This window comes from Branchiostoma floridae, chromosome 15, assembly GCF_000003815.2.
Source record: "Branchiostoma floridae strain S238N-H82 chromosome 15, Bfl_VNyyK, whole genome shotgun sequence".
In the NCBI taxonomy this organism is placed as follows: Eukaryota; Metazoa; Chordata; class Leptocardii; order Amphioxiformes; family Branchiostomatidae; genus Branchiostoma; species Branchiostoma floridae.
In genome coordinates this window covers 13048251-13075241 of record NC_049993.1, presented here as the reverse complement: position 1 = coordinate 13075241, position 26991 = coordinate 13048251, and the positions used below count along the sequence as shown (strand labels likewise).

At 40.5% G+C, this 26991-nt stretch overlaps 2 protein-coding genes across 2 annotated transcripts in view; one reads left to right on the top strand and one right to left on the bottom strand.

Moving 5' to 3' along the window:
- The first annotated feature begins 3646 nt into the window (after nucleotides 1-3646).
- On the top strand, nucleotides 3647-7133 carry LOC118431498. Its single transcript, XM_035842739.1, has 6 exons — nucleotides 3647-3661; nucleotides 4057-4131; nucleotides 4350-4602; nucleotides 4747-4829; nucleotides 5139-5220; nucleotides 5847-7133. The coding sequence occupies exons 1-6, from the start codon at nucleotides 3647-3649 to the stop codon at nucleotides 6281-6283; spliced, it is 945 nt and encodes a 314-aa protein (XP_035698632.1). The 3' UTR covers nucleotides 6284-7133.
- A 6006-nt stretch (nucleotides 7134-13139) lies between these two features.
- Nucleotides 13140-26991, bottom strand: part of LOC118431860 (dihydropyrimidine dehydrogenase [NADP(+)]-like) — a 24440-nt gene continuing 10588 nt past the window's right edge. The window contains exons 10-20 of the mRNA XM_035843262.1: nucleotides 26361-26571; nucleotides 25162-25346; nucleotides 22625-22840; nucleotides 21698-21862; nucleotides 20107-20259; nucleotides 19031-19151; nucleotides 18356-18618; nucleotides 17522-17698; nucleotides 16938-17084; nucleotides 15496-15628; nucleotides 13140-14804 (exon numbers count right to left, since the gene is read on the bottom strand). Coding sequence (XP_035699155.1) covers nucleotides 14584-14804; nucleotides 15496-15628; nucleotides 16938-17084; nucleotides 17522-17698; nucleotides 18356-18618; nucleotides 19031-19151; nucleotides 20107-20259; nucleotides 21698-21862; nucleotides 22625-22840; nucleotides 25162-25346; nucleotides 26361-26571 — 1992 coding nt within the window. The 3' untranslated portion in view covers nucleotides 13140-14583. The remainder of the gene's footprint in view (nucleotides 14805-15495; nucleotides 15629-16937; nucleotides 17085-17521; nucleotides 17699-18355; nucleotides 18619-19030; nucleotides 19152-20106; nucleotides 20260-21697; nucleotides 21863-22624; nucleotides 22841-25161; nucleotides 25347-26360; nucleotides 26572-26991) is intronic.

The window sequence follows — 26991 nt, the reverse complement described above, 5'->3', positions numbered from 1 at the left end:
TTTCGCGTGGTGCGCGTAAATGTACAACGATCTGAATACTCGCGCACAAAAACAAAGCAAATCACCAATTTAAGAATAGTTTGATACTGCAGTGAAACATACATTGTACATCATGATTCCACGTGACAGTTACAGGTACTATGTGCTTTTATCATATTGCGATGCTTGTATTTATCGCCATCCTTTCCACTGTTCCACAGGATGCGGCCACCTCAGGATCACTGATCGATGCAGTCTGGGGTGGGCATGTGGAAGGTGTGCAGCAGCTGCTGAAGGCTGGAGTAGACGTGGACATGGCGCAGCAGGTATGATATAACGTTATATAAATAAGAAAATAGGCCGCATCAGCATTGTATGATATTGCCTATTTTCGACTATTGTGACACTGTCTGGGGAACCTGTGGGGCCACCAAACAACGGCAACTACAAATACTACAAAACAGAGCGGCAAGGGTGGTGCTACAACGTAGGCAACGGGACATCAGCACTGTGAACCTCCACCAAACTCTCAACTGGAAATACCTGGCGGATAGGAGATTTGAGCACACGTGCATTATGGTTTTCAAATGTCTGACAGGCTTGGCTCCAACAATACCTATCCGCCACATTTCAGCACAACTCTCGTATCCATACAACACTAGGCAGACCACTAACCCAGGGTCTTTTTAGCGAATGCCCACAAACGCCCACTCTAGAGAAGTCAAACAGAGCAGATGTGGACAAGGCTAAGCAGGTAAGATGGATATAAACGAGATCACATTTAGCATTGTAGACTCGAACATTGTACAGAACATGCTCCTACCCGATATACATTCTCATCAAGTTCTACTCACTCGCAGGACGGAGTCACACCATTGTTAATAGCAGCCCAGAATGGACATGTGGAAGTTGTGCAGCAGCTGCTGAAGGCTGGGGCAGAAGTGGACAAGGCATGGCAGGTATGGATACAAAAACGAGGTCACGTTTAGATTGTAAGCTCTCACATTGTACAGAACTTGCTCCTTCCCGATATTCATTCTCATCAATTCTACTCACACACAGGACGGAGCCACGCCACTGTACAAAGCAGCCCAGAATGGACATGTGGAAGTTGTGCAGCAGCTGATGAAGGCTGGAGCAGAAGTGGACATGGCTGTGCAGGTAAGATGGATAAGACGAGATCACATTTAGATTGTAGACTCTCACATTGTACAGAACTTGCTCCTCTCCGATATGCATTTTCATCAAGTTCTACTCACACACAGGACGGAACCACACCACTGTACATAGCAGCCCAGGAGGGACATGTGGAAGTTGTACAGCAGCTGCTGAAGGCTGGAGCAGAAGTGAACAAGGCTGAGCAGGTAAGATGGATAAAAACGAGATCACATTTAGCATCGTAGACTCACACATTGTACAGAACTTGCTCCTTACCGATATTCATTCTCATCAAGTTCTACTTACTCAAAGGAAGGAGCCACACCACTGTGCATAGCAGCCCAGAATGGACATGTGGAAGTTGTGCAGCAGCTGCTGAAGGCTGGAGCAGAAGTGGACAAGGCTGAGCAGGTAAGATGGATAAAAACGAGATCACATTTAGCATCGTAGACTTGCAATTGCACATTGTACAGAACATGCCCCTTACCGATACTCATTTTCGTCAAATTCTACTAACACACAGGACTTAGTCACACCACTGTTCAAAGCAGCCGGGGAGGGACATGTGGAAGTTGTGCAGCAGCTGCTGAAGGCTGGAGCAGAAGTGGACAAGGCTATGCAGGTAAGATGGATAAAAACGAGATCACATTTAGTATTGTAGACTCGCACATTGTACTGAAAGTGCTCCTCTCAGGATATTCATTCTCATCAAATTCTACTCACACACAGGAAGAAGTCACGCCACTGTTGATAGCAGCCCAGAATGGACATGTGGAAGTTGTGCAGCAGCTGCTGAAGGCTGGAGCAGGAGTGGACAAGGCTATGCAGGTAAGATGGATAAAAACGAGATCACATTTAGCATTGTAGACTCGCACATTGTACAGAACTTGCTCCTCTCCAATATTCATTCTAATGAAGTTCTACTCTCACACAGACCGGAGCCACTCCACTGTACATAGCAGCCCAGGAGGGACACGTGGAAGTTGTGCAGCAGCTGCTGAAGGCTGGAGCAGAAGTGGACAAGGCTATGCAGGTAAGATGGATAAAAACGAGATCACATTTAGCATTGTAGACTCTAACATTGTACAGAACTTGCTCCTACCCGATATTCATTCTAATGAAGTTCTACTCACACAGACCGGAGCCACTCCACTGTACATAGCAGCCGGGGAGGGACATGTGGAAGTTGTACAGCAGCTGCTGAAGGCTGGAGCAGGAGTGGACAAGGCATGGCAGGTAAGGTGGATAAAAACGTGATCACATTTAGCATCACAGACTTACACATTTTACAGAACATACTCCTACCCGATATTCATTCTCATTAAGTTCTACTCACACACAGAACGGAGCCACTCCACTGTTTATAGCAGCCCAGGAGGGACATGTGGAAGTTGTGCAGCAGCTGCTGAAGGCTGGAGCAGAAGTGGACAAGGCTAAGCAGGTATGATGGATAAAAACGAGATCACATTTAGCATTGTAGACTCGCACATTGTACAGAACTTGCTCTTACCCGATATTCATTCTAATGAAGTTCTACTCACACAGACCGGAGCCACTCCACTGCACATAGCATCCCAGGAGGGACATGTGGAAGTTGTGCAGCAGCTGCTGAAGGCTGGAGCAGAAGTGGACAAACCTATGCAGGTAACATGGATAGAAGCGAGATCACATTTAGATTGTAGACTCGCACATGGTACAGATCTTGCTCCTTCCCGATATTCATTCTCATCAAGTTCTGAAGGCTGGGGCTGATGTTGACAAGGCTAAGCAGGCAAGATGGATAAAAAAGAGATCACATAGAACAATATAATCGTGATGATAAAATCTTCACATGGTACAGAATTTAGTCATAAATGTCCAGAATGGAATAAGTTTGGAGAAAACTCTAAATTGTAGAAAACTCTAAATTGTAGAAAACTCTAAATTGTATGTCATAATGGCAGCGTTGAACTAAATCCGTGTTGTTCTCCACATACATGTAGTCTGAAACATCAACGGAACAGCTCACTGACATAACTCCGCTCCATTGCGCAGCGACTTCAGGAAACCTGAACATCGTGAATGTCCTTGTCTGTGCAGGAGCAGATACAACATGTACAGTAAAGATAAAGGTATTTGTGATTCCTTTACATGACTTATTAAGTTAGATCATATACTACACACAGTAAATATCTTGTGCGAACAATGTGATTGATAAGCAAATATAAACATACAGACAAGTTTTCTAGTTATCAAGGAATTTTCATTTGATTTGATATATCATTACAGTCAAATGCGTTCTATTTAGCAGGGTTCAGTGCCATGTCAGTTTGTTTCTGAGTAGCTTTTTTTCTATTGTAACTCATATTAGATGTGTAGTATCTGGTATCTAAGGAGATTCACGTAGGAAATTTGTTTTGCTTTTCAGAATAAACAAACCGAGCAATTAAAGGAAAAGAGTTCCTATGACTATGCATTGGAATGCTGCCGCCACCTTGTCGCCTACACACTGTGGAGCGCCAGCAGGAAGATGACAGCTAGTAAAGTATGTAGATATCAATTGTTCCCATTGGGGCCTATATGGGGAAAAGGCGGATACCGTAACTTGGGACGTGCTCTAAGTTGAGATACTCGTCATAATGAATAAGTAGGCAATGTTACCACCCACTGTGCATTCACAAAGATGTTATTTGCATGCTTACTTAAACTAATAAGTACATATCTATTTATTATAACGTGAACAATGATATCAATAGCAATGAAAGGTGCCTGAAACGTTTGATGTGTTATATTTTGTCACCTTTACATTGATTTAATGACAACATATACCGTGTCCTTGTCTACGTTTCATTGCCAATACATGAGACACATTTAAATGAGTACAAGAAAATATAATGCACTGATGCCAACAACTAACAATAAATGGTTTCCACTTGCTAGCAAACTGGACCCAAGTTTCCGGCGGAGCTTTCAGAAGAAAGCGGCTCACTTGAAACAAGGCTTCAAATTGAGAAGGTACGTATTTCGTCACCTCATCTCCAGTATAGTACTGCTTAGCCCACGTACAAGATGGGGTATTTAAAAATTAACCTGATTTAAAAAAAAACTCATTCATTTACAAATGGTGAATTTCTGGCAGGATGCATTAATAGTACTGACACAAAATTTGGTCTTGTCGCCGTATTTGACCAAGGACTTTGATTCATACTGACATATTTGCTTCTTATCCCAAGACCATCATTCGGACCATCATCACAACAGTCCTGAGTGAGCACATTGGACGGAGATGGCGGGAGCTCGGCCGCCGGCTGGGCCTGACGGAGGTTGACCTGGACGATGTCCAGTACAGATGTGACCGGGACCGGGCAGGGCTGAAGGAGATGAGTGTGAGGAGTCTGCTGATGTGGCTGGACAGGCAGCTGGACTGGCCAAACATCTTTGACGTGTGGTGGGCGCTGCAGAACATGCAGATGCCGGATGAGGCAGGTCAGTTACACAGACTGTAGCAGTGAAGCTACCGTGATTGAATTGTATGAACTAGATTTTTTTACCCTCGTGAAAGTCACCTCTGGTGGGGGTATTGTTTTGCATCATCGTCCCTGTTATTGACATATCATTTTAACGTTGCAGATCTTGTTGAAAAGAAGCTTATTGACGAGCGAAACCGGGCCGGAGTGACAGATGATATCAAAGAGAACAGAGAGGAGGAAAGTGTAAGTGCATTCACGAACAATGTAAACTCAAAGCAGAAACGTATTTCAACAGGTGTACAAGTGTGACAACATATACGTCCCTTTTACAACAACGTTTAAGGTTTTTTTTTAAGTTTCTCATAACCACAATCCTATCACCTGCACATACAACTTCCACTATGTCTAGGCAACGTTTATTCTGTCTCCATAATGACATGTTTCAGAAACAATTTGGATGTTTTCTGTAAAGGCAAATACAATTGATAGTGTTGACGGTGTTCTCTGTTGAAGTGATTTATCATGGTATGATCCGTCTTCGTCCTTCTTTAGGTCGGAGCTACAGCTGCAGCTGCACCAGTCTCTCAGTCCTTCATCAAAGGCTTCGAGGAAGTTTCTATCTCACCAGGTTCAGGTCTGCATTAACTTCAACCATATACTTTTCCCTAAACGTATTTTTTCTATATTGGGGATTCTTAAGACATTCAAATAGCAGGTGGTCTTTAAAAGCTCATTGTATTTATCTATATGTATAGATTGGCATGTGAAAAAAAACAGAAGACCTGAGTTGTTTCGGAAAACAGCATACAATAAATGTTTTTTTCTATCAAATTATTTATTGGTACACTTATAGAGAGTCCCGGAAGATACTTTGTCTGATTCAACATGAATAGTCAAGTTAACTGCTAAATCTAATTATTTCGGTAGATCAATTTTCTTGAGACCTTCATGAAAACTCTCTAAACTAACACCTGTTTGTATAATACACATCTATGGCCCGATTTACACACGCGTTTTCGGAGTCGACTCAGGACTGTACAAAGGGAACCCCACGCCCATGAGTTACATGCAGCGTTTTGTTGTAGGAAAACCCCAGTTGAGTAGCCCAAAGCGCCCCACATGATAACTTGTGTTGCCTGTGTAAAACGGGCTTATGATGTATTTAATCAATAGGCAGTTTTGCACTTAGGTATTTATGATTTCCTTAAGTATGGTAAATTGGTAAAATTGACCCTTGTGTTCCATCTCCGAAACCTATAGGGTCCCATCGGTTGCTAAGCTCGACATTCTCGTTTGACGCCTTCGTGTCGGCGAACCAGCGGGACTTCGCCTGGGTGAATAGGCTAGTTCATCAGCTAGAGTCCCCACCCCACAACCTGAAGATCTGTTTCCACCACAGGGACTTCAAGACCGGTGTTCCCATCACAGACAATATCACCTGGGCTGTAGCCAACAGTAGGAAGATTCTAGTTGTCCTCTCCAAGAACTTTCTTGTCAGCAACTGGTGTAAAGTTGAGCTTAGGGCAGCCGTAGAGAAAGCGATGCGAAATGACGAACACTGTGTGCTCCCCATATTGAAGTCTGAGTGTGTGATTCCTACCGAACTAACTCACCTGACATACATGGACTGTACGGATGGTATTGTTGATGTAACAAAGCTGGCAAGTGACATCAAAACAATCATGAAAAAGAGGTAGCTAACTCAGCTTAGGGAAAATCATATTGTAGGTAGCACCAGAAAGTAGAAAGCTACAGGGTGCCATCTAAAGCCAAAACGTCTCTTTAGCAAATCAGCTTCTAAACGTATTTTTCTTGACATGCGAATATAGACTATGTTGTAGACCTATTTGTCACATGTGATACAACAGCTTTTAAACAAATCCAGTGTGTTTAAACAAGAACGTACTTCAATTCCAGCTAGATCTCAAGAGCGAATTGATTAACGGTACCTTTGTAGTAGGTATATTCACGCTTAGACCTAATATAAGTTTGATAATGATTTCGTCTTGAACAATCTCTTAATGTCGAACAGAGGGTTGATAATTATGTAAGCAAAGGATTTAGCAAAGGAATTACAAAATGTATATACAAACTTAAGTAAGGTGTAGACTAAAGCAGTTTTTTTTTTAATTTAGCAACAAAAAATAAAGAGATTTTTGTTTGGTCTACTACAAATTGCAACATTCTACAATTTTGCAACTAAACTATAAATGGTAACATACGTGAATATTTGAGACATGTATCTTGATACAAGCACGTCTAATCATGTGTTTCAATATCTTTTCTAATAGCAAAGTAATGTTTTATGTAATTTAGCATAACATTATGAGAGCTATCAAATCTAAAGGTATATGATTGAGTATGTCACTGTATGTGTCAAGTCAGTCCGGAGGTAAAAATATTATGAAATATGTATAGCAAAACTTGAATGAAAGACAGAGAATTCTGTTGGTATATACATAGGAATTCTATTGTGATAATTGGGTTAAGTCACGTGCACAGAACTTATCACATACGGTCTTTGAATTGTCATCATGACCACTACTATCTTGCACAATTGTCAACTTGAATGCATTTGTTTCATTACATGAATAAATTTTCGTTCTCCTTGAATGCTAAAATCGTCTTCTTTTTTGAGATACGACTTTTTTACTTTTGTTACTAACTGGAAAGAGAACCTCATTCTATGATTTGATTTACGTAAAGTAGGGTCTTATTTGCATAACTAATAGGAAATCTTTAGAATCTGACGTCAGTTGCTATGATTAAGCATCATTTGGAGAAGGTATGAGGCCGTGCAACTCCATTTATATAAGCGGACGTACAGCCAAGTAAATGGCCGATATGTATATACTAGTAGCAAATCGGCGATCGATGGTCTCCGAGCAGATGTTGGGGTCGCAGTGTTTTCTGAGTGACTGGCGGGCTTCTCTGACGGTTCCTAACCCCACAGTTTAGTAAAAGGTAAAAATTGTCAAGGAAAAGCGTATTTTATACACATATATCATTAACGCACTCAATATCCAAAAACGTAATGCATACATGAATGTAGGTGGCGCTTCGACAGGCGTCCACGGCGTTACATGGGCTCCTCGCGCGGCTCATAAAATCGAGCCATTCTATGTTAACTGTGATTTCGAAAGTCTCAATTGTCATTCTAAATGTGTGTAAACAATCTCTAGACCTGTTTGAGAACATGTTCACTGGCTTTAAGCCTGCTGTCGTGTATATTTTCACACTTTTAGAAGTTGGGACGATATACCCCATGAGAGCCTAATCTGCAGTACCGCTCCCGGCCGCGCCGTGAAAAGTGTTAAAACGACCGCCAAATTGCCAAATTTCGGTCTTTTCACGAATGGGGGAACTGGCACAAGGCTCGTAAAGGGGTTTCGATTTTTAATAGTATAGCTTGAGAAATTGACGTTGATTCATATCAGTCAGTTTTGAAATCAAGGATGACAATATTTTAAATAGTTCATAAACAAATCCATTGGATGTTAGGTCATAAATGACATATTTCCTTTGCAATCTACTAATAGAAATGGTCAAGCCGACATGTCATGTTCCTGTGGGCTACCAGAGCCAAATTTCATATTTTGCGAAATAAGAAGACGTTGAACAAATTCAATGGAGTTTCTGTTTGTCATTTAATCAAAAGATCTAATTTTTGTACCAAAATACTGTAAGATGCGTAGATTACCTGTGCTGTTTGATTGGCTATGGGCTGAAGGAACATTTAGAAGTTTGTCATTTGTATCCTTAAATAATGCAACTTACTTCCTGGTGTAGGAATAGCCGATAACAGATTTGGTGTTTATTACTCTAAGATCTGTGCATTATAATTAGTATTTTTATATGCCAAAACAGGAGCACAGGATAAAGGTATTAAAGGCAAGAAGGTGACATGATATTAGATCACTTATATATTCTTTCCACATTTCAAGCAAGAGTATTGAGTGTATACGTAGCTAACTATTATCGATATTTTAGCAGAAAAATGACTGATTACAAAAACGTTTTATGAAGGGACAGAAATTAGTAGCTGAGTCTGATGGAAAGTGAACACCGCGTTATCATTATCATAATCAATCCAGGCGAATTTATCGCTCTGCTCATAGATGCCAACTTTGGTCAAGCAAAGTTATATGTTGCCATGTAGTACACATAAATGTAGGTTATGATGTATTAGTGTAATGTTGGAATTAATTGGCTTTTTTATTATGATATTGAAATAGTAATGGAGTGTTTGTGTTTGTGCTGTTCAGTATTTGCAATAACCCACGAGTAAAACTTCCTCAGTCCAAGTACGTTACAAGATGACCCTGTATTTCTGTTGTTTCAGCTATGAATTACAACATCTTTAATTAACCAACGTTTCTAGTGCCTTTTATATGTCATTAATCTGGTACGACGTTTATAGTTATGAAACATAACGTCAGAAAGCTGGGGCGTCTTGAATCCCATATCAACACCCGGCCGTGAGGATCAGTATATTTCAAAAATGACAACAACAAAAACATCGTCAGAAAAACTCTACAATTCAGAAATGCTTTAGTCATTTCTTTCGTAACTTTTTGACACCATCTTTCCCTTAACTGTTCATATGAGTCAATGTCATGATACTAGATGTCCCTACTTGTAGCTGCAACACTAAGCAATAAACTTCTCGGCACAATAGGAAGAATAACATAACCACAATCGAAGTGGTCTATTCATCTTTATTCAACACTCAGGAAATTTCGTTTGTGGTACGTCTCTTAGCGTAGCCTTAATTAAGTAAATAGTAGTCTATAACATCGGCACTAGTATTGTGTCACCAAGCAGGTACTTAACTACTATGATGAATGATTCTTATTGTACCAGTACACAAACCCAGTACACAAATATAAAAACAACATGTTTAAATTCAGAATTAGATAACGGACGGCTCATTACGAATAAATTATGATAATACTGACGGTAAGTAACCTGCAAACCCTGTATTTGTTAACAGACAAACGGACACTCAAAATAACGTTGAGTTAGTGCGTTACATTCTTCTTTCACAATGTTGGATTAAAATTGGATGTGGTAGCCCTTAGGAAAGTGCAAATTTACAGGAAATGTACACTTAATCACTTCTATCAACACAATGTATTATTTATAGACTCCACGTTTCACTAGATATACACTAGATATACTTTCTTAACAGAAATACAACTTTACTTGCACCCCCACTTGACATGCCTCTGGGCTAAAATTAGTCAACCGTGCCTTTGTGGTATGAAACAAACGCATGATAATGAAAATGCTGAGGTACGTTTTACACCAAGCGGCTGCTCTCAAGTCACCTCACGTTTCGAAGGAAACATTGAATCTAGAAGACTGAAGAAGACTGGGAAAGATGATTCATATAAATCTGTCTTGCCAGATAACGCCCCCCCCCCACCCACACCCACCCACACACCCAACCACCACCATCCATCAACTGCGACTAAAAGAACTAAAGAAACATACACGAACATTAATGCGTTTGTCCAAACTCTTATTGTTTCACTAAAGTGTAAAATAGACTGTGATAAAAATTCTGACGTGGTAGACCTTCAAAACGTAATGATTTACATAAGATGTACACCCCGCTACTTTGGTTGCATTCCTGATATCAGAGGCAAAAGTATGATGTACCTAATTTCCAATAGTTTTTCTGTCGTATTTCTTTAGATTGTTACCTCCATGAAATGTCATGGAATGGAGGTTATATTTTCTGTTATGTGTCTCTGTCTGTGTAGATGATTACTCAAGAACGGCTGGATGGATTGGTTTCATACTTGTTGTGTTGGTGGGTTGTGGTGAAAGCTCGAATCGATGAGATTTTAGGAGCCGTATCTGTCGTTATAATTGATGTAATAATATCAGAAATCACCCCTATATTTGAGATATATTGGTACAGGCATCGTGCTTTATGTGTTTGTTAATGGGCTTAGCTCCAAGCAGATGGTGAGGTGACAGCTGTTTGGGGAACCCCGAGTTTTTTAAATATGATAATTAGTTTTATTTATGTCTGCTTAGGATATCATGGAGATGTGAAGCGTAAGTATAATTGTAAGAAGTTGAGGTACATTTAACGATAATGCTTAACAGGTATGGATGTCTCACATACTGTACTGCTGATTTGAGTGACATGGTGATTAAAATGCCATTAGGTCCTCTCATCTGGGTTGGGTGTCAGAAGTTTTATGGGCGATACAGATGTTCTGATTTTGTTACGATAAGGGACAGTTGTTAGTTGTCTCTTTCGTAGCCAATGGTACTTGTTTTTTAGCAGACGGGGTTGGCACCAAGTATTCATCTTACAGTTGGTGTAGGGCTGTCAGAGGAAAGTGTGCATCTCGTTTTTGTACCGTGTGAACAGCTGATGTTATGACATATTGGTGGAAAATCAAATCACCATCTGACTAAAGTTGGCCACATCCCTTCTTCTTTCTGAGTTTCCCAACTTCCTCCCACCACACAGCTCTGAGGCACATAATCGAACCCAAATAATGCTGACAACCTTAGACATTTTAAATGCCAAACATCAAGCTTAAGGAACACCACGCTACCATATGCCGTCGACCTCTTAAACGCACATCACACAATTAAGTGTCGCATTTTGATAATTACTAATCAGATGGACATCCTCTGTGTCATTAAATAAATACACCACTACTTTGCCATAACATTTATATTATATAACCATTACTCTCAAATACAACGGACTATAAACATACATACCATCCACAAAAAAGCAATAAATATTTCATGGAGGTATGAGGTCCCCGAACTCTAGTTGTATTTTTTTTAATTTCAAATGGTCCAATTATGGGAGACAAAGTCAATAAACCCACAAAAATCTAAACCCCTTTACGAGCCTTTCGCCATTTCCCCATTCACGAAAAGACGGAAATTTGACAATTTGGCGGTCGTTTAAGCCACTTTTACATAGACGGCCGGGAGCGGTACTGCAGATTGGGCTCTAATAGGGTACTTGAAAATGTATGAAATTAGGCTTAAAGTCAGTCAACACTTTCTAAAATAGGCATAGGTACATTTAGAAGGCCCATTTATACTTTTTAAAGACAGGATTTGGGATAATAATGACTGTTGTAGGCGTCGCCTGAACAGCCTTTGTTGTACCATGATCGCTCCTCAAAGCGCCACCTACATAGTGTACAAATGTATACATCATGTTTTGTACGTAATTAGTTGGACGAAAACATACATAGACATCATCCGTTGTCTGTAGAAACTGTTCATCTGCTTATGGAGGGAGATGGACTGTCAGAGAAGCATGGACGTCACTCATGGCAGAAAACGTTACATGTAATATTTCACCGCAGATTTCTCCACAACATCTGCTTGGAGAAGATGGGATGATAAACAGACTGGCGATTCTGTTCCCTTAAAGTTTAAAGGTTATCAAATTTGTGCGAGGAGAAAATTTAACATGTTCCGTACGTTATTGTGCGAAAGGTTGAAGAATTTGCCATCTCTCTATTATATTTCTGGCTTTAATAAAGATTGTGCAAACGTTAATCCTTGCATAACAGCTGTTATGGGTGATTTTCTCACAGACGGGTGTAACAGGTGGGCAACAGGTGTGTGACAGTGATACGTCCTCGTTCAATCGCTAGGTGGCGGCACATCTTCATTGTCAAGCAAACTTGGAGCTTCGAACCCGTCTTGGAAAACACTAGCTGCACATGTACTTATACTATTGGCGAAGATTACTGGCGAAGAAGAAACAATCTGATATCTAACGTTACAAACAATTCTCCTACAGTCACACCCTCCTAATCGTGTTACAAAACAAGCCGCGTCAACATTTCCTCCATGAATGTTTGTTTCAAACATTAATGAACGTCAACACAATGACAATATTCCGTAAATCTCTCCTGTATGACGTTTGATGTGCTTTGATATCAGTGGTCAAGTGGAGTACGGGATGGGGACATCTAGCGGTGAAATGATATTACTGCAGCATTTGGTATCGATAGCGCTGCAGTACTGCAATAGGTTAATAGGGGCCGCTTTTGATCCATGAGCATGATACGGTCGGGTTTATTGCCGTTCTTGGCACTGGCAGGCGTTGTCCGACCTATTCATTGTGTTGACTCTGGTTTGGTGAAATTATTTTGATGTGTCGTATCAAATAGTCAATTTAGCAATTGTATAAAGTGACGCCTATGTCTATTTCACCCTTTGATATTCGATATTTTTGATAGTGTCTGGAAAATTCGTACTTCTATGTGTTATTAATAAATAACAGGAATTTCAGTCACTGACAAAATATAGCGGATGCTATCCACGGAACAACTGACTTCTATTTCAGTTTCTTTTGAACTGTGTAATTTTTGTGTATGAATGCATTGGATGGCTAGCCTTTATAGACTTCCTGGAAATCAATTATACATTTTTAATGATAAGGCTATAGAAAATGACTTGTAAGGGAATGGCAACTCTAGTTTACCACAAGTTGGCTTAAATTTAAGTTTAGCGATTGGAAATACTGATGACAGAGATACAGATGACACATCAAGTCTAAGGTGTTTATTGAGTACAACAGTCAAACAGAACTAAAGATCATTTGAAGAATCTAACAACTATCAAATTGGAAAAAAAACACTAATTGTGTTACTGCTATAAATTTGATGTTGTTAGTACAGAGGAATGGCTTGAAGCATTTGTATAGCTGACAATAGATAGATGGGAAAGCATCTCCGAGCAGATGGGGAAGGATCGACATATGGAACTGTCAGAGAAAACAGGCTGTCAAAAAATGTCTTGATGTTCCATCCCAACATCTGCTTGGAGATCACCAGATACACAGCAAATGGTGTCCATAAAAATTTTATACTCTAGACATCATGTCAGCTTGGGTGACTGACAACAAATGTTATATCTGCCACTCATTCATTATACTTAGTATAATAAGTGACATACATTGTAAAGTGTTGATTGTCAAAGAAAACACAACGCTGTAATTAAGCTATCGGTGGCGAGAAGGATCAGTTTACAAATTGTATGACATGACAATGTTGACATCACATAGTTGACCCTCATAAAGGCCCATCTACAAATTTAAAGTAGAAAGTAACACACAACTATAGGTTAAAGCAGACTACTGGTACCAAGTCTACATTGTTTCAAACTCAGATGTAATTATCTTGTCAATGTATCAAGACAAAACAATTATAAGGAATTTGATTGCAATTTTCACAGATAAATTTTACATGCGGAATAGATTACACTGCATTGTCAATCTGCAAATTTTCATTTTCCCACTTGGACATTGGAAAATTTGTCAATCCTGACATGACAAGTAGCAGAAATTGGAATCACAATAGATTGTACTAAAATTGCAATTTACATTTTGCAAATGTTTAGGTCATAATCATGCAACAAAATTAAGCCAACGTAGAATTAATGACACATACCATAGTATCTTTTGTAATTTACGTGATTATTGAATGCAAGAAGCTATGCAACATCTTTGGTCAGTGCAAAGTGGAATGTGCTTGAATCAATACAGTTAATACTTTATAATAATAACCATGTTATCTGTGACCAATTTTAAAGTATCAATCTACGTTTAATAAAAAAAATCTACATGTAAAGGTGCCAATATCATTAGTTGGTGAAAAAATTTCAAATTCATTCTTTAATCAAAATAGTCCATTGACTCTATATTGGAAGACATGTTACATCTGTAAAGGTGTCCATACTGAGTCTCTTTGTAGGTGGAAAAAATATCACATCATCCTTCTAAACATTCAAAATACTGATTCATTGATTCTATATTGGAAAGTTAGGTCTGTATGTCTAGGATTTTAGGCAAATTTTGTAATAATTCATATCATCTTTGGCCTTACCATAGTACATATTTGAAAATAATTTTTGCATCAATATAGATTCGGTTAAGAAATTTTGGAAAACGTTTTGGCATCATGACGTCACTGTTCTTTCGTCGTTGTCAAGTTTAGTTCACCCTCACGCCATCGTGAGTCGGAATGGGGCGAGAAGGGGCCTGGGGCTCCATGGCCAGCGGGATTCCACGCTTGGGGATGTACGGGATGGAGCGCGGAACCATCTGGATGCAGTCGATGATGGGGCAGACGCTGACGCAGAGCGTACAGCCGGTACAGTCGTCGGTGACGTGAGGCAGATGGGTCTCGGCGTCGAAGGTGATGGCCTGGTAACCTGTGGGGGAATCATCATACATAACATAAACAACTTAGTACATTGTATGTGATACAGGAATGATGTACTATTCACTAACCCCCTTGAAGGCATAGGTGCCAATTCCTTACCCAGGGCCCAGTTGGGTAGCTTTTGGAAATGAAAAATATGATACAAAACACAGAGATTGTAAAAAAAAATATTCATGAGCATAATATGTGTATATTGCTTGAAAAACACTTTTATTTTTCATTTCTGCAAACATTCCGGCCGGGGCCCAGTTTGGAAATGGGACCTAAGCCTTAGGGAGGCTGCAAACAAAGTTATTGCTGAGTGACTAAACACATGACAAATCGCTCAAAGAATCTTGTTGATACAAATGTAAGGAGTGTGTGTTTGTTTGTTTTCTTTTAAATCATACTTTTACCTCTTTCTTCATATTCCAATTATGGGTCATATTCCAACTTAAGGGTCACACAAATCAAATGTTGGTCACTCATACAGGGGTTCTCAGCAACCACTGTCTAGTGGGAAAGGCAGATTAAGTACTGGTTGATATGTTCAAGGAGACTTTAGCTATGAAACAAGAGTGGAATAAGCATCTCTTACACAAAAAGCTGTAGAATGTCAGTTGAAGTGTCAAACATTTTGCCTATCACTTGTCATGATTATCTTACAAAAGTATAGTCTAAGTGAAAGCTAAAATACCCACCAGAGTCGTTACAAGTCATGTAACATTTGCCACAGTTGATGCACATCTCCTCGTCAATCAGAGCCACGGCCTGCTGCTTGTTGTCCAGCTGACTGTAGCTGGTGATGGTGGACAGGGCGCGGCCTATCACATCCTGTCGTGGCACCATGGGAGAAATGTGAATATACTATAGTCTGACATAGTCAACTTGTCACTCACACACACACTCACTCACTCTCCGGTTTAACGTCTGGTGTTCCCCATCCTGTGGGGGTTAGTCATTTCAGTCAATAATACCTTTACAGCTAAGCATGCACATTCAGTCCTTTCTTCTAACGGCATCAGGAAACGAAATGGCCAGCAGTATTATGAGAATGGTGTATTATGAGAAAAAAAAGGCCCAAAAAGACTGCAATGGAGGGTATCATTCTTACATGGGCAAGGTTTGAAATGTTTTTCATACATCGATATGCAATCCTTATTGTTCTGAGTCAGACATTAGTCTAAAATGACAGATTGAAGGTTGAAAAAAAATGACATTTTGTAGCAATTCTATACTGAATATAGAATGCTTTAAGCACATTTTGGCAAGTAGGCAGTGAGTTCATACATCTATATGCTTCAACATCCCTATGTTTTGATGCCCCTATGGTAAGGCTAGCTGGTGTCAGAACATAAGGGTAACCATTCATCTTGTTTTTAGGAAACAGCAAGTAAATTTTATGGATAACATTTGCACGCTCATTAATTTTTGCCAGCTTTCAGAAAAAAAAAAAAAGGATGGTCAGATAGACCAAAATGGGTAAATAGGCTGTGTTGTCACGGTACCTAATAATTATAGGACTGTAGAATTGACACCTGAGGTAGCCTTGACAGTAGTAACAAAAGTGAAACTTGCTGGATAGTTGTAAAAGTGGCACCAATATGGAAGCCATGAGTGTAGTTGCCAGCATGGTTTAAGTGATACCACACTAGTGACACTTTTACAGTACCTCTTTCTTCATATTCCAATTATGGACAATATTCCAACTTAAGGGTCACACAAATCAAATGTTGGTCACTCATACAGGGGTTCTCAGCAACCACTGTCTAGTGGAAAAGGCAGATTAAGTACTGATTGATATGGTCAAAGACTTTAGCCATGTCACTGGGAAAAGTCTGGAAGAAGCATCTCATTCTCTTACACAAAAAGCATATAGAATGTCAGTTGAAGTGTCAAAAATTTGAAGTATAAAGTGTGCTTCTTGAATACAGGAATGAATGCCTTGTTGGTTGTGATGCCACATTTTGTAACTTCAATTTTTGTTACAACAATTATGGTGTCTATATTGAAAATTTGCCAACTAATTTTTTTTACCCTTAAACTCTCATTTGTTCAGTCTGCAGAGAATGTCATCCATAAAATGTACTTGCTGTGGCATAAGATATAACAATATTGATGCAAGCTCAGCAGGCAAACCCACCTGGAGAGATGGTACAGGTTTGTCCGGCACACGTGCGGGGCGCTGCGGCTGCGGCATGTTCTGTTCCGCCAGAATCTCTGACGTCTCGTGATGCTTGGCGATGATTTCCTCGCGCTGGGCCATGTAGGGTCCAAAGGAAGGTAGATGCTACACAAAACAAACACAACATTGCATGACTTTTTTTAAATGCAAGAAGACAAAAGGACTTGTTGTGTTAAACAAAGTGTTCTGTACTACTAAATACACAAATTGGAAGACCTACAGAATGGGATACTTGAAGAAGAAGAAGATATTGAGGATCTCAACGGTAGTCTATATAACTCTAGCTCCACCACAAATTCATGAATATGTGTTTCCAATTACCATTACTACTGTAATACAGAAATGCTTCAAGTTTAACTGCAAAATTGAAACACGGCAAAATCCTCCTTTCCCCTTTACCTCATGTTTGCTTAAAAGGCTCCTTTTCTTTTATATATCACTGAAGATACTATATTGTTGAGATCTTGACTGACTTTCGGCATTCAAGTTTCTCCAATCTAACTATGATCTTCTGACCAAACTAAAGCAGCCCAGAACCGTACCTTTCCGATGACGTCAGCGACCTTGACAGGTTTGCCCTTCTGGTGGCGGAAGGTGGGGGGGCTCTGTCCATCCCAGTCCGCCAGATCGTCCAGGCTCTGTAGGTACAACATGGCCTTCAGCCCGGTGATGTAATCCTCCACCACTGTGAAGTCCTGGTTCTGTATGGCACTGCACACCTGTGGGGGGAGGGGGGCGGTTATAAGCTTTGATATGTTACTCAAAAATGATATGCACGTATCTGTATCAATATAGCCGGAATAACCGCCCTTCGGCATAACACACCAGCTTCGCAGGCACGCGGCGCGGCAGCAGCTGGTTATATTACACCGAAGGACCCGTCACACCTAGCTTTTGCACATGTTATGATGATAGATCAAGAGAGCAAAAGCAGTGACTGATTTGTATGTTTTCCTTTTCTCATCTTTTTCTAACTTTTGCTTTCATACATGTAGTACAAAATTTACAAACTTTTACATTAATGTCACTTTTTCATGACCCTAATCTAATCATTATCCTGCAATTAATCCTACATGTATTATGTCACCATGATGAGGAAGTCATGTCAAGTATTCTTGCACACAAACTAAATTAGTACATATTATCTACATTTGGACTAAAAATAAAAGCAATTATTCTAAATTTGATAGAAAGAACTGTATCCTAACCGGCTATCGTTTATACACATTCATTAAACACGATTTTTCTCATGTCATTCTCATGTTACAGCAATCATTTTGTGCAGTCTACTTAGGAATTAAACAAGACCAAGTGGTCCCTGAAAGCGAAACTTAGGATGGCTTGTGACAAAACAGACACAAAAGACAACTCATCACCTGTAGTACAGAAGCCCCACAGTGTAGAAACTGCAGACCAGCTTCAGCAGAGTCGATACCACCAGTAGCCAGGATGGGGAATCCCGGCAGAGCGCGGGCAATGGCGGACACGGCGCGGAGGGCGATGGGACGGATAGCGTTCCCGGAGACACCACCGTACGTTGTTCGCATTTCCTGTCCGACAGCGGGCCAGGCGCGTGCGTTGGACTTCAGTCCCATCAGGCCTGACACGGTGTTGGTGGCCGTCACTCCGTCAGCCATGCCTGGTGGGCAGGGAACACCAAGGTCATGAACAAGGTCAAACATTAACCGAATACAGACCCTAAAACAGTACTACAACTCTACAAAAAATTCATGATAGCTATACCCAATATCAACTTCCTTCCTACTGCCTAATAAACATTAGTAGCCAAATGGCTACTTCAGTGTGCAAAAGGTTAAAGATTTGGGAATACTTTGGGGTTCAGGTTGAAATATAGACTACAAAATGTCTAATCTTGTAATGTAAATTGTAATATCTGGGATACAACATCATTGACATTCAAAAATTATATATGGTGTATGTGCTATTCAATGCAGTAAGTGCTCTTAAGGTATATTAATTACGTGGGACTAAAAAAAGAGATAACCTGCATTCTGTACTCATCAAATTTAAAACTGATGGGGCAGGTGTACCTTCCTTAGCTGCCTGAGCTATGACAGTGACATCAGTGATGTTGGGAGTCATCTTGGCAAAGAAGGGGATTTTGATGGCAGACCTCACCCAGCGACAGATGTTACGCACCAGCTCAGGATCCTGTAGGGTTCACAAACATACAGGATAAAGAGATTTAGACTTTAAAAATAACACATACAGCTTTCTCTGTTTAGCACTTATGGAAAGAGCAAAGCAGTTGGACATGCACCACTACCAGTGAGCTAGTGTTCTGTAGTCCTTGCAGAACTGTGTGGCGGATGTATATTGTATATACTAGTAGTAGAGATAGGCACTACCCTACACATAAAAAATGTGGGGTTTTACTTTTTAGCTAACGCTTAAATGCAGGTCTTTTGTAAATCTTTACTACCAAGTTTATAAAATGTTTCTGGGAAAAGTGTTGGTGATACAGGGCTCGAAATTCATTTTTGGGATTAGGTGCACTGGTGCACCCAGCTTAAAAAATTGGGTGCACCAAAAAATTTTTGGGTGCACCACTTAGATTTAAGTAGAATGTCAAAAAAACCTAATAACAAAACTCAGTTACAAGCTATCAAATTCTTACACAAGTAACATGACAGACATTTTCATTATCTTTCTAACACTTAGATGTCAAGAATATGATGTAAACTAGTACACTTGATATCTTTCCATACATAAACCTATGAAAATATTTAGGTGCACCCTGTGCACCCACTGAAAAAAATTGGGTGCACAGTTCCAATTTTGGGTGCACCTGGGTGCACATGTACCCAGTATTTCGAGCCCTGTGATATCAATCCAGTTTAGCTCACTGAAGAGCTACTCTTCAACTGGTCTCTAAAGAGAGATCAGATGCTATAGTACAGTTTTCACAGGACATTTACCACAGCTTAATGTCCCATCCTAAGGAATGAGACCATTTCTGGTTGCATTCATGTTCGGTAGACAACACAGCCAGAATCAAACTCATGGCTTCTAGTTCCAGAGACAGGGTCGCTAACCCCTGGACTACACATGGAACTCCTATTCATTGAAAGTGTCCATGTTTATCTGTACAGTTGTAAGAACCCACCTGCCCGCAGGCCAGCCCCATGCCCCTCTCCCCCATCCCGTGGGGACAGGACAGGTTCAGCTCCAGGGCATCCGAACCAGCCTTCTCCGCCATCTGGGCCAGCTCAATCCAGTCATCCTTGTTATAACTACACATGATGCTGGCGATAACAATCTGGAACCAAGGGAAAACATCACAGTTCAGAACAGACTTAATTAATGATAATATGTTATTCTATTGTATGCTGATTTGTAACATGCATTGGCATAATACCGGTCATAAGCCTTATACCGGTCAATTAGAAATAGTGGAACTTAAAGAGATCTATCTACACATGCAACAATAGTTATTTCTTAGGTATGCACACTTTAGACATCTAGGTGTCCAATACATAATTTACAAAGCATCGATAACAATGCATTCGAAGACAACAAGGCCAAAAGTTTTCAGGTCATTTTCGGGGCAGGCGAGCTCGTCGTGGGACAAACACACTGTCACGTTCATCGCCAGATTTGTAGATAATAATCACATGTGCTCATGGCACAAGACGAGCATGATTCAACAGCAATCTTGAATTTCTTTTGGTGACCTACAACTCGTGTAAAAGTGTGAGGAACCGTTGCATTATCGCCCGGATCAACGGCTGAATGGGTCAAATTGAACGTACGCCGCCATTTTCCCGCCATTTTTAATGCTACGGCCAGCAGTAAAGTTTTACGTCATAGCGGTTGTGACGGACCAAAATTAAATGAAAATTCTTGTCAGCATACGCCCCTTTTCTCATGACTTTTTGTATGCTCATGCAGATTTTTTTTTTGTGCAACTACTAACAGGAAAGAAAGGAACAACAGAGGATGTATAAAGGTACATAGCGGCAGTTAATTGTGCCGTGTTTCGTTCGGCCGGTATAGTGCACCCCCTTCCAACCACGCGCCCGTTCTCCGTGCAATTCCGCGGTGTGTTCCAATTACAATATTATGTTTTTAGCAGGACCAGAGAGACAAAATAATTTACACAGAAGAAGTGGCAAAGGTAAGCTGTAACAGCAACATGTAACTGGAGAAAATGATGCGTTGATCATTTGCCAAATTAGCATTGCTTGAGAAATTGCAGTAAACCGACCGGTATTATGCCAATGGATGTTACATGTATGCCTAGTATAATATCATGTATGGTAAGTCTGACAACAATTGAGCCCCAGGGCTGCTAGTGTTAGACTCTGAGAGTTTGTCTCAATAAAGCCATTCATCATCATCATCAGACTTAAGACACAAATACACCTAAGACTTAAAAGTTAGTATACCATTTTTCTTTGAGAGAATATGAATCTTCCAGTAAAGATTTCTAAAAGCATCACTCACAATAGATATCGTTTAGAAGCCATTCAAACTAATTATTTGTTTGGCATTTTATACTTCATGGTAACAATCAATAAAGCATGAAATTCCATAATGAACTTCTATACCCAGTATATGGACTGTTGAAAGTAGATACAAGAAAAACCTGCACACTTCCATTTTCACCTGCACTAACCTGTGTATGCTGGTGATATGATATTTTGATGATATGAAGTATTCTGAGACATCGATTTAATGTTTTGTCGATTCCCTACCTTGTCAGGGAAGTCCCTCTTGAGCTCTGTGACAGTCTGGCACCAGTAGGCTGCTGTTTTCTCACTGATGAGTTCGATATTGAGGAAGGAACCCTGGCCGGGACCGTAGTGGTACCCTGAAGTCGTCCCCTTCACAATTCTGGGGGAAACGTTGGTCACAATATCCTAGACAGAGACAACAAAATGAAATCAGTTACTCCTGTGATCATCAAACTTCTTAAGAACAACACTATATTAATAGTCATATTTCATACCCTATAAGCCTCGAATCCATCCCATTCTTGCTCTGATTTGCTCCAATGATGATCGCTTCCGCACAGAATAATTTGGCCCCTGGTTTTTTTGACTTTTTAACATTTTATAACTTTGACTATGTCCTGCATTGTTTTGGAATGAAATATTCTCGGGAGAGGTGTAACAAGGGTCAAACTTTCAAATGCCTTTTCGAAACGTCTTACTATCGCTGTTATGAGAGCCACGTGACTTGGATCCAATTAGAACTCTTGCCCACATTTTAGGCTAATATTCAAATGTCAATCTTTCTCTTTTTATGGGTGAAAAACTATTCTGCACAGAAACAATCAAATGAAGTGAACAGAGCTACAACACGATCAATACCAGGCTATAGTATAACTGATAGCACATTTTTACTAATTGTAGTCCTTGCAACTGTATGCATACAACAGTAGCACTTCAACAACACACAATACCGCTAATTGTCAAAAACACAACATATAATTTCCAAGCAGATGTAGAATCTGGCTCAATCTTGATTTTTTTTTCACAAAGTACGTCTTTTTAATAAACATCTTTCTTACTCTTCATCCCTTGACATTTTAAATGGTGTACTGATGAAAAAGACATTCTAAAATGCTTCATAAACACATACATCTGAGACTGTACGTCTGCTTGGAGATAGAGACACACCTTGTCCAGTGCAAAGGTTTTGGTGAGCGCGAACCCCCAGCCAACCTCGAAGGCCCTCCTGATCATCGGTGCGCTGGTGGTGGGCGGGGCGCTGGCCAGGCCGAAGGGGTTAGGAAACCTGATCCCGCAGACCTCCACACTCAGGTCCACCTGGTCTATGGGTGTGTAGAACTTGGGCAGGGCCGGCTCACTGGGGACGAACAGGCCATGTAAGGACTGGGGGAGGGGGGCAGAAAAACAATGTACATGAACATGTTAGTTTTTTTTCAGAAAGCAAATTACAGTAGACGTCTCTGAGACTTCTCTAAGACTTATAATATAACGTTTGATAAAACAAGTTGCTCTTCAAGTATAGTTTAGGCGACACCAGTTCAATTTCTTGGGTATAGGATTTGTCAATTCATTTTTTTGTCAGATCAAGGAGGTTAAAAAGACATGATTTTTTAACCTCCTTGGTCAGATTTGAACTAAATTCTGTGGTAGCATTTGCATATATTACACAATACCTTTTTTAATCTTTCTTCTTATTTCAATTTTCATGCTGCAATCTTTTCCTACAGAAGTCTAAGAACCAGGAAATTAAACTGCTGTGGCCTTTTTATTATAACAGAAAAGAGAGACAGTGTACAGAAGTGATACATGAATCTATCACAGCAATCAGTGTTCTCGCCAGGCCTTTTCAGCATAGCGGGCCGATACGCTGTGGGCTGGAAAAACGACGCTGTAAAAAGCCCGCTACGCTGTATTTTCACCCAGCGTAGCGGCCAAAAAATGGGGGAAAACTGGAAAAATACCGTAGTAAAAATACGAAAGCACGTGCCAAGCACGCGCCTCCGCTGTTTCAGGAAGTTTCAGCTCGAAGGGAGGTGTTTTACAGCACCCCGCGTACCGCTATCTCGCAGCCCCCACCCAGGACCGCCCCTTGCGCGGCGTGCGTTCTGTACTGTAAACAGAGAACCGGCACAAAACTTGTAAAAAGTTTCGGTTCAAGTCCGGTCAAAATCGGAACGGCAAGAAACGCTTCTTGGACTTGCACAAAAATAGCACTTGTATATATTCCCTTTTATGTTGCAGTATACTTGTAAATCATCTAAAACCTTCCAAAGATCGAGAAATTTGCGTTGAGAAATGACGAAAAACATCGTGCCTGCATGCATGCAGGCAGCTAGCGTTAATGGCGGCGAAAACATCGTAAAATCTCGCAAAAAATTCTCGCGAGATCTGATGCGTCTCTGTGACGTCAGGGGAAACTAGCGATCTCATTGGTTTGGGCAAAGACTTTAGGATAAACAACAGCAGCGACCGCCATTTTTGGAGCAAATTTTACCATATTTTACCCCGAAAATTTCTGCCGTTTTGGAGATTTTGCGGGCCCAAAACTCATATCAAAAGGAGGCAAAGGTATTCTTGTTGTTTTTACGTCCAACACCTCTTATGTGAACGCATTATTCGTCCGCCGATCGCGAACTTGAAAGTCGGCCGGGGATTCCCCGGGCCGTGCCGAGCACATGTTTCTGCGTGTTTTGTTCTGTTTCGATGAAAAAAAATACGATGAAAACAGAGACTGTCAAAGTTGTTTATCTAGATAAAGTTGGTGGCAAACCGGACAATATTTATTAAAGTACTGTTGAGCTGAGTAAAGTATGTTGTTTATGAGTTTTTAGTTGTCTTTGATGCTTTGACTCAAAGTATCGTTACGTCAAACTGCTACAATTATCGTATATATGCCCCTAAAAACTGATACAATAAGCCTTCTGAATAGCCTAAAATGCAAGAGCTTCAAGGGGGGCTTCGCCCCCCTGGGTCCCCCCAACGGGGCTCTGCCCCTGGACCCCGCCGGGGGCCTTCGGCGGCCCCCGGACCCCTGCCCTGACGCTGTGAAAAGATCCTGGTGAGAACACTGGCAATGAACAAAGACAATGAGGATAAAAGGTGAAAATCACTAACAGATTTAAGTTGTTATTGTTGCAAACCTTAGGCTGAAATATGTGTCCCTTCTTTCCCATCTGTATGGAAATGTCCTGAGGATAGCTTTGATAAGAAAGAAACACAGCAGGAATAGGAAGAAGTTAAGAATTCATCATAAAGGTTGGAGAGAAAAGTGTCTACAAACAATAACAGACAAATGTAAGAATGTACACATCTTTAGGTAATAGCATCGCAAAAAACTTGCAAGTTACTGAAAGACCATCATATTGAAGATTTAAAATCTGTGCTAGAAAGTACTGGATTCATTTGTGTAGGACTATGATTGTGTATGTTAAGATATACAACATGTTCTATGAGTGCCAGAAAAGATAATGAAACTTTTGTTGTTAATTCTTATTTCAAACTAAGGTACAGAATTTGGATTTATATTCAGTCTTCCAAAGCTCAAACTGTATGTACATTTTGCTGACATTCTAATTTTTCTTATGTTGCGCGTCCAAGTTTTTCCCCATAGTGTAACTAACTTTGTGAGCTAGGTTCACCAGTGCATTTCCATAAATTTTGAGTTTCACACTTGAAAGAAAGTTTAGTCTACATGCCAGCTGTACCTGTAGATACTTGTGTAGATGCCAGGAGGCCTGTTTGCCATCATTGACACACTCCACAGTGGTCTGTGCCACCCCGGCCAGGTCTCCACCACAGAACACCCAGGGCTCGCTGGTCTGCATGGTCTCAGTGTCGACCTCAGGTAACCCCCACTGGTTCAACTTCACAGGGGACAGGGCTGACACAACTGGGGATAACAATATACGATAATACATGCAGGGCTTGAAATACTTTTTTCTGCATACCTGCACTGGTGCAGGTAACATTGAAAATTACCTGCACCTGACAAATTTTACCTGCACCACTCTGAATTTAGGATGTATGGATCATACTAAAATTGTTCAGGAACCATTGCTATTTTTTTCTTATATACTTTATAGGTGGTAACAGTCAATGCAGCTAATAACAATCCACATACACCTAAACCATATGACATTTATGTATAAAACCCAGTACATGGACCAGTGCAGGTTAGGTGCAGGTAGACACCAGAAATACCTCCACAGCTCCAATTTTACCTGCACTAACCTGCATATGCAGGTGGTATTTCAAGCCCTGACATGAAAGCATTTCAAGCAGCTCAGTTTTGTGGCATCATGTGTGGCTTAACTTATAGTGTTGGACTCGGAACCTAGCTGTCCTGAGTTACCCACTTTGCCCACGCCATTGTGCCCTTAGGAAACAGTACCAGAAACTAGTACCTTGCTCACTTCACCCATGTGTAAAAATGGGTATCTGACTTTGGTCGGGGAGGTAAAATGCTGCTTTTACCTTCTGTCTGTACTCTGTATGTGACACTGTTAAAATAAAATACTAAAACAAAAGAACTTTAGCACAGTGCAACATTGTCCTCGTCTGTCCGAAAGCAACCAAAAAAGCAGCTCAACTTATCAGGTTTAAAAAATCAAGACTATATCAAGGAAATTTCCATATACACGTAACTGACAAAAGAAACGTATTAAAGATAAAAGATTCGTATAAAAGAGTTATACCCCAAAATCTGTGTTGTGCACCTTAATGACAAAATTAAGAGCAGCTCATACATAATTGATAATATGAAGCAACAATTCTTATTCTAGTAATTCGCTCTTTGCGTGTAAAGAAACATGAAGGTATGATGCATATAAAATAAATCCACAGGATTAAAATGATATGCAAAAATCTTTATAAATGACTACTAAATAGAAATTGCCCCACTCACCCTGCGGTTCAGACAGGGTGGACCCAAAAGCGGAGATGATGTAATCAGCCTTCAGTTTCACCACCTGGTCCTCGTCCACGTGCCAGGTCCCGTCATCGGCCTGCTCCGTACGGCAGAACTCCATCCCCGCGATGCGCCCGTTCTTCAGCACAACCTTCCTGGGCGAGTGGAACGGCATGAACTCACACTTCTCCTCACGGGCAAGCTCCATCTGGGGAGTTGTTCAACATCAGAAAGGTTAGTCTTAACATCTAACATCTAACAATACTCAAACTCACACTTCTCCTCATGGGGAGTTGTTCAACATCAGAAAGGTTAGTCTTAACATCTAACAATACTCAAACTCACACTTCTCCTCACGGGCAAGCTCCATCTGGGGAGTTGTTCAACATCAGAAAGGTTACTCTTAACATCCAACAAGGGAGTATTGTTTTCGGCATGTGTGTGTCTCTGTGTCTGTGTATGTGTCTGTGTCTGTTTGTGTATGTCTGTGTGTGTGTCTGTGTGTCTGTGTGTGTCTCTCTCTGTGTCTGTGTGTGCCAGTGTGTACATTTGTATGTGTCTGAGTGCGTGTGTATGTGTGTGTGTGTAAGTGTCCTTGTGTGTGTGTGGTGTATAAAAGCAACACTAT